This window comes from Heterodontus francisci, chromosome 35 (assembly GCF_036365525.1).
Source record: "Heterodontus francisci isolate sHetFra1 chromosome 35, sHetFra1.hap1, whole genome shotgun sequence".
Lineage (NCBI taxonomy): Eukaryota > Metazoa > Chordata > Chondrichthyes > Heterodontiformes > Heterodontidae > Heterodontus > Heterodontus francisci.
The window spans coordinates 46,784,302-46,802,240 of record NC_090405.1 but is presented as its reverse complement, the minus strand read 5'-3'; the positions used below and the strand labels follow the sequence as shown (position 1 = coordinate 46,802,240).

General features: G+C 43.8%; 1 protein-coding gene across 5 annotated transcripts in view; it reads left to right on the top strand.

Moving 5' to 3' along the window:
* The window catches only part of LOC137350656 (collagen and calcium-binding EGF domain-containing protein 1-like), a 159,911-nt gene extending 144,062 nt beyond the window's left edge, over positions 1-15,849 (top strand). Inside the window, exons 9-12 of one of the 5 annotated variants that reach the window (XM_068015460.1) lie at positions 118-153; positions 3,627-3,662; positions 9,987-10,142; positions 15,680-15,849. In XM_068015460.1, coding sequence (XP_067871561.1) covers positions 118-153; positions 3,627-3,662; positions 9,987-10,142; positions 15,680-15,718 — 267 coding nt within the window. In that variant the 3' untranslated portion in view covers positions 15,719-15,849. Of the gene's footprint in view, positions 1-117; positions 154-3,626; positions 3,663-8,392; positions 8,466-9,986; positions 10,325-14,324; positions 15,013-15,679 lie in introns of those variants that run through there. The other 4 variants (XM_068015459.1, XM_068015461.1, XM_068015462.1 and 1 more) reach the window with 4 other exon arrangements.
* Positions 15,850-17,939: the final 2,090 nt, after the last annotated feature.

Genomic DNA, 17,939 nt, shown 5'->3' with positions numbered 1-17,939 from the left:
AGACAATTGAAATGGGCCCCAAACGTCCATGTCCAATAACATAGCACCAAACATTGCAATATCAGCCCTCAGATGATATAATATTTTTCAGACTAAAACTATCCATTATATTTCTAGGGTGCACCTGGGACACCAGGAAAGAATGGACAAAAGGTACAGTTACATTGACCTCATTTTTCCTGAACATATATTTGTTATGAAGCCTATTTTCTCATTTGTGACCTGTTTCAGTCCATACATTGGATGCTTCATGAGACAATGCATGCAATTCCCATTGGTTTAAGGGTTGTATTATGCAGAATTTATAGCACAGATACAGGCTGAATGCTGGTGGTTATGCTCCTCATAAGCCTCCTCCCACCCTATTTCACCTAATCCTATCGGAATGATTTGGTATTAAATACACTTACTGGTGCGATGCTGAGCTGTACAGACTGGGGAGGTTGCAAGATCGATTGCTGATTCGTGCTGATCTTAGCCAGAGCTGCAGTTGGGAACTGCAATTGGCCTCAGTTCCCAGAGCAAAGGAGGTGAAATGTCAGCCAGTACTTTCACTCCTAATCACGGTTCAGTGACTCAGACTGGAAGATGCACATTTGTGGACAAAATCGGGCCCAGTGTGATGGCTCTCAAGAACACAAGAAATATGAGCAGAAGCAGGCCATATGGCCTATCGAGCCTGCTCCGTCATTCAGTACGATCATGGCTGTTCTTGGGCTTCAATTCCATTTTCCTGCCCACTCCCCATATCCCTCGATACCCAGCGAGACCAAAAATCTATCTATCCCAGCCTTCAACGATGGAGCATCCACAACCCTCTGGGGTAGAGAATTCCCAAGATTCACAACCCTTTGAGTGAAGTAATTTCTCCTTATCTCAGTCCTAAATGATCGACCCCTTATCCTGAGATTGTGCCCCCATGTTCCAGATTCCCCGACCAGTGGAAACAATTTAAATTTCTCACATTTAAATAGCTTTTTAAACAGTCACTGCTTAGGCTCAAGCATGAAGAACTGACACTTCGGCAAGTAACTGGAGGTGGGGAGGTGGGGGTGGCGGGGGGGGGGGGGGGGGGCGAGAGTGGGCAGGGGGCACTGTGTTGACCTTAGCAAAAAACAACGCCTCCAAAAAAGGAAGGGAAAAGTATCTGAAACCAAAACAAGAATGTGTTATAAAAGTAAAATACTGCAGATGCTGGAAATCTGAAATAAATACAGACAATAGTGGAAATACTCAGCGGGTCTGGTAGCATCTGTGGGGAGAGAAATAGAATTAACATTTCAGGTCTGTGACTTTTCACCAGAACTGGCAAAGGTTAGACATGTAATGGGCTTTGAGCAAGTGAAAGTGGGGGAGGAGGGAGAAGAAGAACAAAAGGCAAAGTGTGTGATAGGGCAGAGGGCAGTAGAGATTAAATGACAGAGATGTCATGGAACAAGAGGCAAATGGAGTGCTAATAGTTGCAGTAAAAGACAAAGCATTAGTCCAGAGAGAGTGTTAATGGCAGAATAATGAACAGCTATGTTCGAAAGCAAAACCATGAAAAACCCAGTTTAAGACAGGCACGTGGTTAAAAAATAAAATAAAATTTTAAAGATATAAAAACAATTAACATTTTTTTTAAAATGACAGTCATACTCTGAAATTGTTGAACTCAATGTTGATTCCAGAAGGCTGTAGAGTGCCTAATCGGAAGATGAGGTGCTGTTCCTCGAGCTTCTGCTGAGCTTCACTGGAACACTGCAGCAGGCTCAGAACAGAAATGAGGGCATGAGAGCAGGGTGGGGAATTAAAATGGCAAGCAACCGGAAACTCGGGGTCATGCTTGCGGACTGAGCAGAGGTGTTGCGCAAGCAAGAATGCTTTTATTTGGTGTAGTTATAGTTGGGTATGGACTACTCAGTGAAAGCAGAAGAGACAACTTGCGTCAATGTAGTTAACAAACACAGCAGTCAATCAACACACAGCAAGATCCCACAATCAGCAAGTGAGGTCAAGGACGGTGTTGGTTGAGGAAGGAATGGTGGCCACCAAACTGGGAGAACTCCCTGCTCTGCTTCAAATAGTATTTTCTCCAGCCAAGTTCTTACCCAAAAAAGGGCAATGCCACACCCCCTGAAGTGCCAGTCTAGATTAAGTGCTCCAAATCTGAGAGTGGAGATTGAACCCATGGCCTTCTGACTCAGTGAGGGTGTGGAGTCAAGTCTGGCATTTGAGCACTTATATAGTTTGTGCGTGACCTCTTCCAACTTTTTTTTTTAGATTAGATTAGATTAGATTAGAGATACAGCACTGAAACAGGCCCTTCGGCCCACCGAGTCTGTGCCGACCATCAACCACCCATTTATACTAACCCTACACTAATCCCATATTCCTACCAAACATCCCCACCTGTCTCTATATTTCCCTACCACCTACCTATACTAGTGACAATTTATAATGGCCAATTTACCTATCAACCTGCAAGTCTTTTGGCTTGTGGGAGGAAACCGGAGCACCCGGAGAAAACCCACGCAGACACAGGGAGAACTTGCAAACTCCACACAGGCAGTACCCGGAATCGAACCCGGGTCCCTGGAGCTGTGAGGCTGCGGTGCTAACCACTGCGCCACTGTGCCGCCCCAACTTGTATTCTACTCCTTTAGTTGTACAAGCTTTAGTTCTATAATTTGGTATTATATTGGCTTTGTTGATTGATGCTCTGTATTAGTCAGCCATGCTGACCTCACTATCAACTTCCTCCCTAGCTATTTCAATATATGTCCTGAACTCTCTGTGTACTGTTTCCTTCTGACGTGCAGTACTTTGCACTTTTCTGGATGTAAATTGCACCTGCCATTGTGCTGCCCATTTATGAAAGATGACCAAGATTATGTGCTCCAAGTCTGGATGTGGAGATTAACCCTCGAACCTACTGAATCAGAGACAGGGATGTTACCGCTTGAACGAAGCTGGCACACAAATATTCTGAGAACACTGATCATACTGGAGATGTTCTTCAAAGTATCAAAGTGTACCAGTTAGCAGCTAATGGTCATAACCATACCCAGACCCCGACAACTCAGCAGAAGTGAAGACATGCCACCAAGCACTTCAAAACAATTTTTTTTAAATGCATAAAATTCAAACAGATGGCAGTTCATACCTTGTTCATATGCACAAGGCTGTTCAATACAACTTTGGTTACAGTCACCATCATAAAGACAAACATCCAATTTATTGACACATTTTTATATTAGCCTGATTTTGGTTTGAAGTAGATCTTTCAGTATCTGATTAAGATGCTTACTAAACTTCACTGGTGCGTTACGATGAGAATTCATTGAATTTATTAAGAGAAAATTCAATGTGGAATAAAGTGGACTGTACATCAGGGTTCAAATTGCTACCGTCAGTCAGGACCCATGTCGGTGATGGTCCTTTGTCCGCTTTCTACAAACATGTTAACTTATTTATGGACATGAACAGCGTCATTACGAGGGTGTTCGTCTGAACAAGTTCAATCCTGACATTACACAGTATGATATATTTCTGATCTCGGTGACCAGAGTAAAGGGAGGTGGTTGTCTTTGCTTGCATCTGGTTCAAAGGCCAATCATTAATGAATCTTTACTGTTCTTTTTCAGGGCGACAGGGGTCATCCAGGACCACGTGGACTACCAGTAAGAAATCTTGAGTGCACATAAAAAATATTGATTTTCAACTCTGTTCATATATATCCATATATGTGGAAAATCTGAAGAATTGATCATACCATAGATGTCTAAGTGTCAAAAGTACAAACAGAGGAAGGCATTCATTTCACGTAGAAGTCAATTACAGGTTAATTGCTACATATGAAGGAAACTGCAGATTGACCTGGAGCCAAAAATTTACAAGGACTTGGCAATCTGATAACTTCTCCAACAAGCTGTAACTGATCTTAGGGTCTAACTTCAGCACAGTGTGCCCTTCAAGGAACAGGCCAGGTTATCAGCGAAACATTGCCACTGTGCCTGGACTCTGGACTACCCATGAGCAGCGCAATGAGAAATGAGCTAGTTTTGGGAAAAAAAGACCTTTGAAGAAAATCTTTTGTAAACCTAGAGAAATGATTAGAAAACTGAATTTCACAAGTCCCAAGCTTCAGTTCAGGTATATTCATGACAGGTGATTGTTGATGTGTGAACATTGACACCCTCAACAGAAAGAAAAAAAACAATGCCCTAAAATAAAAGCAAAATACTGCGGATGCTGTAAATCTGAAATGAAAACAAGAAATGCTGGAACCACTCAGCAGGTCTGGCAGCATCTGTGGAAACAGAAGCAGAGTTAACGTTTCGGTTCAGTGACGAAGGGTCACTGACCCGAAGCGTTAACTTTGCTTCTCTTTCCACAGATGCTGCCAGACCTGCTGAGTGGTTCCAGCATTTCTTGTTTTCATTTCAAAAAACAATGCCCCTTTGTTTTGCTGTCCAGTTTCAACTGGCCATGGCACAATTGTCAAAATGACTCAGACCTTATTTATGTTCAGGGTTGTAAGCAGCATTCTCATTTTGGCAATGAGAGAGTTAAAGTGGGGTCACAGGACTAAAGATAGTAGAACACAACAACTGGAGTAAAACAGTCAGCCCCCAAGCATGTTCCACTATTTAGTTAGATCATGGCTGATCCGTAACTTAACTCCATCTACCCAAGTTGGGTCCATAGTTCCATCAATTAGTTTTGACATTTTCAATTGTCACCCAGCCTCAACAGCAATTTTCTTTGTCAGGGTCGGGGGAGAGAGTTCCAGATTTCCACTACCCTTTGTGTAAAGAAGTGCTTCCTGACATCAAGAGAAGCTGGGAGTCAACGAGCTGGGATGGCAAGCCAAGGGAAAACAGACTGAAGTTGGAGGCAACAGGAAGCTGTTACTGAGGCCCGGTCTGTCCCCTCAGGTGGATGTAAAAGATCCCATGGCACTATTTCAAAGAGCAGCAAGGGAGTTATCCTGGCCAATATTTATCCCTCAATCAACATCACACAAACAGATTATCTGGTCATTATCAGATTGCTGTTTGTGGGAGGTTGCTGTTTGCAAATTAGCTGCTGCGGTTCCTACATTGCAACAGTGACTACACTTCAAAAGTACTTAATTGACTGTAAAGCGCTTTGAGACCTCTGGTGGTCATGAAAAGCGCTATATAAATGCAAATCGTTCCTTCTATTTGACCCAGGCTGATCTTGTGTCTTATGCATGGGGTGAGATTTTAACTCATTCCCAAAACCCACCCACTTGCACAGAATTAAAATTGGATCCATGGTATCTGGAATAGGTGAAACTACTCTGTATGGTTCTACGTCAAGGAGCAAGAGTAAGCGCAACCATCACTACCCATGCAGGTAACGTCACATCAAGTATAAACCTACCGCTCTGTTTTAATCCAAAGGCAGACTTAGTTTTTCCTAGGTCTTCTGATCTTCCACAGATATTGGGGAGCTACATGCTTGGTCTTGGAATCATTCAGAACCAGTTAATTGAGTCAGCTTGTTCATGTGGTAATAGAATTACTATCATGACACGAGTATGCTGAAGCACAACCTGTGACATGTGTTCTTCAAAAATCAACATTAATTTTAAATAACAAATGATCCAACATAATGTGAGACGCAGATCAGGCATGATCTAACTGAATGGCAGAAACAAGCTCGAGGGGCCTCCTCTTGTTCCTAGTCCTTTGTTCTCCCTTGGAGGATTAAGAAGCGAAGACTCTTTGCATGAGGAGGCACAGTACAATATAGATGTGGGAAAGCAGTCGACAGAGTTTGACAGCACTGCTCCAAAAGGCAGGATGAAACTAAATGCACCTCAGAAAAGTAAAGTAAAAGTTCTTTGAATTGGTTGCATGCTGCTGGGATAAATATACATTCTTTCCTTTAAGGTGGAAAGAAAGAGTTGCATTTACACAACATCTTTCAGAACCTCAGAATGCCCCAAAGCACTTCACAGGCAATTAAGTTCTTCTGAAGCGTTGTAATGTAGGAAACACAGCAGCCAATTTAGGTACAGCAATGTGCTAAAGACCGGATAATCTATTTTTTTGTGATATCGGTTGAGGGATAAATATTGGTCAGGACACGAGAGAGACCTCGCCTGCTCTTCTTTGAAATAGTGCCGTGTGATCTTTTATGGCCACCTGCAAAAGGAGCCAGGGCCTATGCCTCAACCAAAAGACAGCACCTCCAACAGTTCAGCACTCCCTCAGTACTGCACTGGATCGATGGCCTGGATCATGTGCTCAAGTCTCTGAAGTGGAACTTGAACCCAGGACCTTCTGACCCACTGAGCCACAACAATGGGGGTAGGATCAGTGTAAGGAAAGAATGGACTAAAAAAAGAGGTGTATGGAAATATACAAACATATGAAATCAAAGGAAAAGCAGTAAGCCTGCACAAGCCTGTATCTTCATACATCCTAATTGCACACCAGCAGGTTGGATAGTACATGTAATACAAGAGAGCGTTAATCCTAATTATTCAATTGGTGCTAGTGCTTTCAGATTCTCCCTCTAGTCTTCTTACTTTTCTAACTAAAAGGCAAAAAAATAACTGCAAATGCTAGAAACCTGAAGGAAAAACAGAAAAATGCTGAAAACGCTCAGCGCCTGCAGAGAGAACAGACACAAATAATGTTTCAAGTGCATACCTTTTGTTAGAACTGAAAAATCATAAATTAAAGGATGAGCAGGAATTAAAAAGGAACAGAAGAATGGGAAGGGTGGGATTAGTGTTTCTTGGTGGGGGATGGGTAGGGGGAGAGATGGGATGGGTCAGCACGATCAAACTGCTGGTGGGGCAGTCTGTAGGACACGTCCCCCATTGCCTCAGCTATTCATGCATTCCATGTATCAATTTGATTGTCCTGAATTTCTTCCCTAATACTTCTCCCTATTGTTTCATGTTAATGTTATTTACACCTTTCAACTACTTCCTATTCTCCATTTAAACACTGTACAGCTCAATCCATTTTCTGTGTTTTGTGTATTGCATGTGGTGTGTTTTGGCGTGTGATAGGTGTTGTGTGTTTGTTGCTCGTGCACGCGATGTGTGAGTGTGCACATTCTTAGGAAGGGTCTACACCTATACCTCCTCGGTTGTCTCCATCGATGCTGCTTGACCTGATGAACAATTGCAGCATTCCCAGGTTCCTTGCTGCTGAGTGCCCTGTATTGCGTGATTCTGTTCTAAAGGTAGGCGCCCTTCCTGTTATGTCAGCAACAGCTGCACAAATTCAACAGCTGCTGCACCTGGAGATATTTTGTTTTCTCTCCAGTTTAATGCAACTTTGATGTTACACATCAGAGATTACTGACATGCACAAGTGCCTTTCACTTCAACACAGGAAGTCTACAAAACCAGCAAGATAACTGATAACAGAAATGGAATTTGGAACAAGGGGAAAAGATAGAACCTGTGCAGAAAAGTATCTATTGCCTACAAAAGTGACTTTAATTATCACATCATTACCTGAAGCAACATTGGCATATGACCAATGATGGCAGTTGCATTGGTGCATTGCACAGGAAGATTGGAATCTGTGGACTGACGCAGGGAGAGGAGGAGAAAACTGGAAGTTCAGTAATGCCATCCACAAACCCAGATTTATAGATGCACAGGATGCTCCATTAGCTCAGTAATACATGAGGCACAGACCACATGTGTCTAACTGGGAATGCAGATGTGGTTAATGCATTTCTGGTTAGTAAATCAAGCACGAGTAATAGATATCGTCACTGGGCACATGATCTCAATAGTCAAATTCACATGTCACATGCAAGTGAGCGCTTCCTACATTACAACAGTAACTACATTTCAAAAGTACTTCATTGGCTGGAAGGTGCTTTGGGACATCTCAAAGTCACGAAAGGCACTATATAAATGCAAGTCTTTCTTCCTTTAACCTTTTTGTGCATGTGTTGACAAAATGATAAGATGAAAAGCAGAGTGTGCGAGTGCTTTCTTCCTCAATTATTGAATGATGGTAGACACTTGAGAAGCCAATAAGTGTGAGGGGCATTTACCCATATTGTGTGAGCGTGCATTAGAGGGTTTCCGCTAAAATCAGTGCACCTGGCTAAATCAATGTCACCACAGCCAACACCTGGATTGGAATTTAACGTTGGGTGGGAGGCCCCGTCCACTGGCCAAACAGTCAGTGACAAGCCCGCCTCCGCAGGGCCTGGGGAGCCACGCCATGATTTTTCACTCCCTGGGCCCTTAACTGGTCTTGGGCAGGACTTCCACCTCCTTGAGGCAGGAGGTCCCGCCTAATGGAGCAGTCGGCCAATCAGCGGGCCGGCAGCTCTTAGTCCCAGCAGCGCCACTGGGAGCGGTGGCCACGAATAGGACTACACCCAGCTTCAGAAGGAAGAGGCAGGACATCCTGGGAAAGGAGGTAGGTTTTTAGGGCCTCGCCAGAGACAATCGGCCAGGACCCGGCAAGGTAAGGGGTGTCGGTTGGTGGGGGAAGCGTTGTGCATTGGGGATGGTTGGAGCTTCAGGGGCAGTCCCTCCTTGGGGCACAGGGTGGCCGATCAGGAGGGCCCCCTCCCCCCCACAGCCCACAAGAAGAGCACCAGGTTTTACCTGCCGGTGTTCTTGGGGCTTTTGCAGTCCGGCCACCGCAGGTAAAATATAAGCGGCAGTGGGAGGAGGCACTTAAGCGCCTTGATTGGCCCGGGGCAGGCGTGCCGTTTCTCGCCACCGCCACCCCGCGTACAATTGCAGTGGAGGCGGGAAGCGTCGGGAACAGGCCCCCCCACTGCATCCCACTCAATTCTTTGCTCTCTCTTCTGCCACCAGCCTGCTCTATGGGGAAGCCGTAAAATTCCGGCCCTGGTCTGGACAATCCTTCTGTTAATTCGAATTTGTTATTAAAATGAAAATAGAATGGCCTGCTTTTAATTTCTGAGTTTTGATCTTGATGGTCCCAATTTGAACCAGCATATGGAGTAGTTCTGATGAAAGGTCACAGACCTGAAACGTTAACTCTATTTCTCTCTCCACAGATGCTGCTAGACCTGCTGAGTATTTACAGTACTTACTGTTTTTAATTTCAGTTTTCCAGCATCTGCAGTATTTTGCTTTTATTACATGGGGCAGGATTTTCCTGCGGACCTCTGAATTCCTGTCAGCAGCTTGCAATGTGAGGGAAACAGTCACTCAGTGTGATTTTCCCCAGGCTGTCAATTAATGGCCAGAGGGTGGGCTCACCATCCAATTAAGGTTGGTGGGTGGGCTCTCGAAGCTGGAGGGCCAATCAGAGGCCTGCCAGCTTGAAAGCAGCCGCGGCTGCAATGGAAGGTAAGTCAGGGAAAGGGCGTTTCAAAACGAAGGTGCCCTCACTCCAACCTTTTCTTCAAAAGTTTAAATAAAAAATGGCTTTTGCAGCCAGGCTACCACAGGTCTGCCACCGGGAGGCCACCACCAGCCAGCTAAACTGGCCCCCGCTGCCTCAGGAACTTGGAGGCCGACTGGAAAATCCCAGTTGGCCTCCGTTGACAGGCCTGAATAGGCTGTTCGTTGGTTTAATTGGCTACCGGCCACGTGCGGGCAGGTAGTCCTGCCTGGCCCCACCCCCCCATTCTGCCTCCAGGAATGTGGCCTGATGGCGGGGGGAGGCGGGGGAATGGAGCTGGGGAACCGGTACACAGGCCGGCAGTGCTAATTTTATGCCCGTGTGCCTTGGTTCCTGGCCCTGGCAGGAGCTGAAATTCGAGCCCATGGTTTCAGCCTAACTCTGGCATCTCACCCACTCAAACAAATCAGCATACAGCTAACGATCTATTCTCCTTAGTATGGAAACCACTGGCATATACAAATTATAAGGTTGTATTTTTAAAGATATGAAGGAAATTAAATAAAATACTCACTCGAACAAAGTTGTATGGGGGTTTGCTATGAAATCAGAAGGAAGTTACTTTCTGACCTATTTATTAAGTGTTGGGTTTTATTTTATCTTCAGGGCCCTCCTGGATCATTTGACTTCCTCCTACTGATGATGGCTGACATCAGGCACGACATAATTGAATTACAGGAGCAAGTGTTCGGCGAGCGACGAGGCATCACCCTCGACAGTCTGCCCCTAGACACGCAAGATGCAGGATCTGGGCAAGAGAAGGTGATCCCCACACAGTCTGGCAGTCACAATAGGTGACCAGACATTCCCAGATTGTTAAACAACACCTGATCTACTGTACACCTGTCTCGATCTCATTGTATTTTTATGTGAATTAGTCAGATCACATCAATGCTCTTGTATTGTGCCACAAACTACTTACATAAAGAAATGAATGTACAGTGCTAAGTTGACAGTGGTTTGTTTCTAGGTAGGGCAGCTAAACTCTGTTGCCCACATTCTATCCCACACACATCCTTGTCCCTCTGTTCTCCACTGCTTACCCTGATGTATTGAGTTCAAGATCCTCATCATTCTTCACAAATCCCTCCATGGCCTCGCCTTACCTGACCCCACCATCCCCTTCCAGTCTTCAAGTCTCTGCACTGAGCTGTTCCAGCTCTGCCTCCCTCACCCCCGCAACTGGTACAGCCTTCAGCCATTTTGAGCCGACACACTGCAGCTGTCCCTGGTAACGACTGCTTCCTTCGTACCTTTCCCCAACCCAAAAACCTTCTCCAAAGCCTCTCTCTTTGTCCATACCTTTGGTCACTTCCACTGAACTGCTACTACAGCTCAGTGCCCATTCTTGTGTTGGTGAATAACCTTGAAACGTTTTGCTACGTTCAAAGCGCATTGTAAATGTCTGCTGATTTGACTTTTTGATGCTGATCACTATCTAATGCCAGCCTTGGCTCAGTGGGCAGCACGCTTGCCTTCTAAGGTTCTGGGTTCAAGTCCCACTTCAAAGACTTGAGCACATCTAATCTAGATTGACACACTCCCAGTACAGTACTGCACTGTGGGAGGTGCCGTCTTTCAGATGAGATGTTAAACTGAGCAATCGAAGAAGAGCAAGGGAGTTTTCCCCAGTGTCCTGGCCAATATTTATCCTGCAATAAACATTAGTAAGAAAAGCAGATTATCTGGGCATTATCTCATCGCTGTTTGTGGGAGCTTGCTGTGTGCAAATTGGCTGCCACAGTTCCTACATTACAACAGTGACTACACTTCATCAGTATTTCCTTGACTGTAAAGAGCTTTGAGACATCCTGAGATCTTTGAAGGCGCTACAGAAATGCACGTCTTTCTTTCTATTTATCCTCAGCATTATAAGAGGAAAATCTGTTATTACTTTTTTTTTAAAGTCAACTTTCCCTTGAGAAGTAAATCTCTGCAATGTTAACACTGGCAGGTGTGCTTTCAGCTGTATAGTTCCTAAGCTCTGGAATTCTCCCCCCAAACCTCTCCTCCTTTAAGGCCCTCCTTAAAACCTAGCTCTTTGACCAAGCTTTTAGTTACCACTCCTAAGATGACATTCTTTGGTTCAGTGCCAATTTCCCTCTGATTAGGCTTCCATGAAGTGCCCTGGGTTGTTGATCTGCATTATAAGGGCACTATAACAATGAAAATTGTTTTTGTTTTAAAACAAATCAAAACAGTGCAGGGATCATTTTAACCTAAATTACCCAGTGGGAAACCAAAGTGATCAGATCAGCCACCCAATTTTACTCATCATTGACTGCATAGAATCAGACGGCACTGAAGGAGGCCATTCGGCCCATCATGCCTGTGTTGGGTCTTTGAAAGAGCTTAGTCCCACACCCCAGCTTTTTCCCCATAACTCTGTATCTCCAATTGCCTTTTTTAAACTTCCTATAGAATCTGCTTCCACCACCCTTTCAGCAATGAGTTCCAGATCTTAACAAGCCTCCATGTAAAAAAATTTCTCCTCAATACCCCTCTCGTCCTTTTGCCAATTATTTTAAATCTTTGTTAGGTGAGGGAAAGTTAAGCTAAAATGACTCCCCCTGACACTCCCCCCCCCCCCCCCACCGCTATGATTTGTATTAATAGCAGATTATGTTTCCCTAGGTCTTAGTCAATTTCATTTTTCATTTTAACTGCTTACTTCTGGTGACAACCTCAGTGGAACTGGGTTCTGGGGAAACAACAGTCACGTTGCATTATACGCTGCTTAGCAGCTTTAGGGAGTTACACTACAGTGCCTGTTCATACGAACATACGAATTAGGAGCAGGAGTAGGCCATTTGGCACCTCACGCCTGCTCCGCCGTTCAATAAGTTCATGGCTGAACTGATTACTCCACATTTCCACCTATCATCAATAACCTTCCACCCCCTTGCTTATCAAGAATCTATCTACCTCTGCCTTAAAAATATTCAAAGACTCTGCTTCCACTGCCTTTTGAGGAAGAGAATTCCAAAGACTCACAACCCTCAGAGAAAATAATTTCTCCTCATCACTGTCTTAAATGGGCGACACCTTAATGTTAAACAGTGACCCCTAGTTCTAGATTCTCCCACAAGGGGAAACATCCTTTCCACATCCACCCTGTCAGGACCTATCAGGATCTTATATGTTTCAATCAAGTCGCCTCTTACTCTTCTAAACGCCAGCGGATACAAGTCTAGCCTGTCCAATCTTTCCTTGCAAGACAGCCCGCCCATTCCAGGTATTAGTCTAGCAAACCTTCTCTGTACTGCCTCCAATGCATTTACATTCTTCCTTAAATAGGGAGACCAGTACTGTACACAGTACTCCAGATGTGGTCTCACCAATGCCCTGTATAGCTGAAGCATAACCTCCCTACTTTTGTATTCAATTCCCGTCGCGATAAACAATAACATTCTATTAGCTTTCCTAATTACATGCTGTACCTGCATACTAACCTTTTGTGATTCATGCACTAGGACACCCAGATCCCTCTGCATCTCAGAGCTCTGCAATCTCTCACCATTTAGATAATATGCTTCTTTTTTAATCTTCCTGCCAAAATGGACAATTTCACATTTTCCCACATTATACTTCATTTGCCCACTCATTTAACCTATCTATATCCCTTTGTTGCCTCCTTATGTCCTCTTCACAACTTACTTTCCTACCTGTCTTTGTTTAGGTTCTGTGCACATTGAAAAGCCAGCTTCTCAATTACTCTTATATACAAATAACTAAAAATCATGCAGAGTGTGTACACTTCCTGCCTACAAAACCTGCATCCTGTTGTCAGGAGTTTTGGTCACTTCTGCACATTGGTCACACTTGCCATAGCAACTCCACTGCACTCCAAATTTAATTTGTGTTTGACATGTTGTGACATGAGAAGGAGCTATATGAATGTAAATGATTTGTATGGCAGAGACTGCACCACTCACATTGCAGATCTGTTTGAACAGCATTTGACACAATGTAAAAAGCTGTGTGTGTGTGTGTGTGCATGATTGTTTTTAAGTCACGGTTCACAACAATTGGGCTAAAATCATACTATTATTAAGTGACCGACAGGTTTTACAAGTTCAAATGACACCCCGCCCTCTGTTCTTTTAACAAAGACATTAGCCTTTTTAGAAAGGCAGGCAAAGGAATCTCGTACATGTTCATTCAACTGTGTACAGCTGGGTGCTACACTTTTCTCAAAGGCTGAGGAAGGTTATATACAGCACAATGAGCAGAAAAGCTGCTTTGCTGGTTGCTCCCAGAAATTATGGGCTGCTCTATCTCCAACAGGAAGCTTTTTCTGGTAGCACACAAGATCTTTTTGGATAGCAGTGGCACCTTGTATGTGAGAACACACAGCCAGTTTCCTAACTAATCTTTGGATAAATATCTATATATAACGCATTAAAAACCATGCATAGAGTCCGGTCCACAAACCTTGATTCCTGTTGTCACAATTTCTGGTCACGCTTCTGTGTCAACATTTAGCATTGTAAATTGGTATGTCAACATTTCCCATTCAGTTTTGTGCAGTCGCAGGTTCTGGCAATTAGGTGGCTCTGTGGAGCCTCTCCCCCATCACCACCACCATCTTGCATACTAACAAAATTTTAGATTTAACAATCAACAGTGAGAAATGTCACTGGCAATTTACTATATTTTATAAGGATATACAACAGGAAGGTGGAGACGAACCACAGAAGGTTAATGCTTATCATGCTAATTTGTAACTATTTTCTTGTCAAATGCTCTTCAAGAAATGGCTCCAATGATTTGTATCTCAGGTTTATAGTACTCTTAATGTCTTTATGATTGAATATGCATGTGTCTCATTATAGTATGAAAAATATACTCAGGTATCTATTGAAAAATTATATTTTGATTAGTTCTATTTTTGTGCCTGTCAATTTTATTTATCCCGCCTCGGATTGTAATTGTTTTCCTTAGGTTGCCAGCTGGGAGAGTAAGGAAGTGGAACAGGAAAGCAACAGTGGAGAACCTTCACTGGTGCCGGTGTCTCTTCTCTATTATTTTGTGCATCTCACAGTCGTTTTGCCACCCCCACCCAATAATGACAGTCCCAAATTGGGCAGCAATTGTTACAATTGGACTCAGTGCAACAGAATAGGGAGGGGGTGGGGAAATCATCCAGGTTCTGCTCAATCGGCTGGAACGGATAGCAGGTGAACACTGGAAATCAGCTTCGCTGTGATGCCCCTCATGGCCAAATACCTGCCAACTCCCCTACCCACCCACCTTTTGAGCCAACACAAGACGAAAGACCACCTACTTTCAACAAGCGGAGGTTTCCATTGAGTAGTGGGCAGAGGAATGCCATGTGACTGGGTTAAAAGCATGTCAATCTGCTGTTGTCACCAACACTTCTCTTCCGTTCACCAGCATTAGCCAAATCTAAAAATGGTGGGGAAAACACAACAAGTGACTGACATTGTTTGAAGCTTGTGCTTTCCTGTTGCTCTGCCACACTGCTCATTAATGGACAAATTTTCCCAAGGATTAATATGCTAAACAAACAGTATATATGTTTTCCGTGCAATATATCATAAATCTGATCAAATATCATTCTGCAAGGTCTGTTGGTAATCATTCTCATTGTTGTCGGGTGAACCTCTTCTGGTGCCTCTTGTGTGACAAGTTTGCTACTGCAAGAATTAAAATGCTTTGAATGTTATATTGTGTGACACAACAAAGTCTAAATGAGGTCAGCTTACCACTCCACCCTACATTTTTAACAGGGAGTCTGAAATAGCAGTCTCCTTAAAAGGTAAGTGAAACCCTGAAAGAATCGCTTTCTGTCCCAAGTACATCACCCAATTTTATAAATCCTAATAAATTGTAATTTTAATTCCCTGCCTTGGAAATCTACAGTTCTGGGATTCTGTTCCCATTCTGATTTGAGCTAGTGATATATGAGGGTGCTTCTCAGGGAACTCCACATCTCTGGGGTCTATCTGCCTTTCTTTCACTATATTCCTAGGCCGTGGTCAGCTTTCTCCTCTTTGCTTGATTTTGCTAGTTTTCTTCCCCCTTCTGCTGTAACCATTTACACTTACTCTGGACCCATCTTTTGCCTCTGTGCTTGTCTCATTATCACCTCATTTTGCTTTGTACATCATCACTTTTGTCATCTATCACTCCACCCTATCGCAGACCTCTCCCTTTTGCTCTTCCCCTGCTCCTGGCTCTGTACTCGTTTAAAAACTGTTCATCTCTAACATCTTAGAGTTCTGATGAAAGGTCACCTTCCGGAAACATTAACTCTTGTGTCTCTCTCTCCGCAGATGCTGCCTCACTTGCTGAGTGTTCCCAGCATTTTCTAGTTTTTCCCCAGGGAGCTCTGCTCATTTGAGTGGGAGCCGGGATTTGGTTCCAGCCAATTCATGCTGAAGTTCACTCCACAGCCACCAGAAACTACATTACATCGTACCCATGTGCCAATTGAGATACTGAGGCCTGCATTTTAAAAAATGAAATATTTGTGGCCTGCATACAGTAATGTTAGTCATTAAAAAGGAATAAAAAAGTCTTTCCGTGCCCTCTCTCACCCCACCCCCCCAATGGCATATCACATCATTCCTGCCTTTCCTCCTCACCAAAATACCTACCGTTAAAATATAACCTCCCCTACCAATCCCCCCTCAAAGTTCAGAACCTTTGTCCTTTACCCCTTCCCATCACCTCCCCAACCAATCTAAGGAGTTTAATCCCGCTCCCCCACCATTCCGCACTGAGAAAAGTTCCTCCTCCCCCCAACTCCCCACAGGAGTTGCGCCTGAATCCCCCCCCCCCCACTCCCCCGAACGGGGATTCCATGGTGCGGCATTGCCGGCTGCCGGAATGAAGATCGGAACCTGCTCTCAGAATCGCTGCAGTCAACACGTTAATGAAAGATAAGCATCCATTTGCATATTTTAATGCGGGTCCGATCACTGAGCAGCTGGGGGGTGGGGGGGCCGCCACGAGGCCTCGCTGCTGCTGCTGAGATCGGTATGGGCCCTGCCGGCGTCGGGGTCGGTGTGATCTTCAACCCCCCGCCTTCGTTCCCAGCATCGGAGAGCCTTTAAAATCCAGCCCTGAGTGTCATTGTGCTGTTTGAACACAGAGGACATCAGATTCAAGTCCATTAAGCCACACACCCAATGTACCAATTGCTGAACAACTGAAGGAGGCTGAAACATGATAAATGATCTGAAGTCTTATATCTGCTTGCGCACTTCTACATCCACATTTATTATGGAAAATATCTACTTAAGCATGTCACACTGCTGTTACACCTTCCCATCAGTGATGGTGTTATCGTGTCTCGTGTTCATCTCTCTCAGCTCTGCATTCTATAATTCAGAAAAACACCTAAACTCCAGTCAACCTCTACCGCCCTGCTTCCCAAATTGGCCTAAGTTTTGTGATTTATCCAAAAATAAGACAAAATCAAAGTATTATGTAAAAGTAATGTCAGAAATTCAGGCCTGAAAAAGTGGAGTGAATTAGGTCCGCATATCCTGGTCCAATTATCCTCTCCTCTCTAACTCTGGCTCACCTGAAGACTATATTTGGTGTTCACTATCTTTCCTTAATGCCACAGGAGATTGATCTTTGAGTATAAAAATATTTATGTATATAGTACATACATTTTGTAAATATACACAAACATACAGATATATATATATATAGACATGAATACATATATACACACACATACATATATGTATGTATTTACATGTGCAATATGAGAAACAGCGAGAGAGATTAAGATAGACAACCCCAAACTGCCTTAGTGTTCTATTTAAAAGAAACATTGTAAAACAGGGAACGCTCATGTAGCCCATCAATCCACTCATCCTAACAGATCATGTACAATTTATACACTGAGACGAACTTTCCCCAATTCATTTAACCTCCTAAGGGAGTTTAATAACCACAGGTAAAACTGGTGGGAAGATAATACTGAACTTTGTCACTGTTCAATCAAACAAAAATACCAACAAATTAATCTCCATTACAATCTGGATTATTCAACCCTGCCTGGTCATATTCCATGGATGATAGTTCCATTAGAATTGGAACAGGATGTTTCAAAGCAATTTCATCTACATCTGTTTGCAACCTTTAATCCCATTCTTAATCAGACAGTCACCCAGCTCTTTCTCTAAAGTTATTAATCACCGTTAACTGCTTTTGGTAAAACACTACTCTGCGTATCTGCTAACCTCTAAGAATGGAAGGTTTCTTTCTCCTCAATCTGCAATCTTGCTTCAGTCCTGTTGATATTATCCTGGACTTCACTAACCCTATGCCAATTTTTTTTTTAATTCCCAAATTTTGTCCCTTGGTGTCGCCCTCCATATGCACCAACTGATCTTTCATAGAATGCCCGAGTGGTCATGTGTGAATCTAGACAGCCCTTCAGTTGTAGGATTCTATTCCCACTCTGGGAAGATGTATTTGGCCTTGGAGAGCGTGCAACGCATATTCACTGGGATGATACCAGCCGAAAATGATTAAATTATGAGGAACAGGTTGCATAGATTACGCTTGTATTCC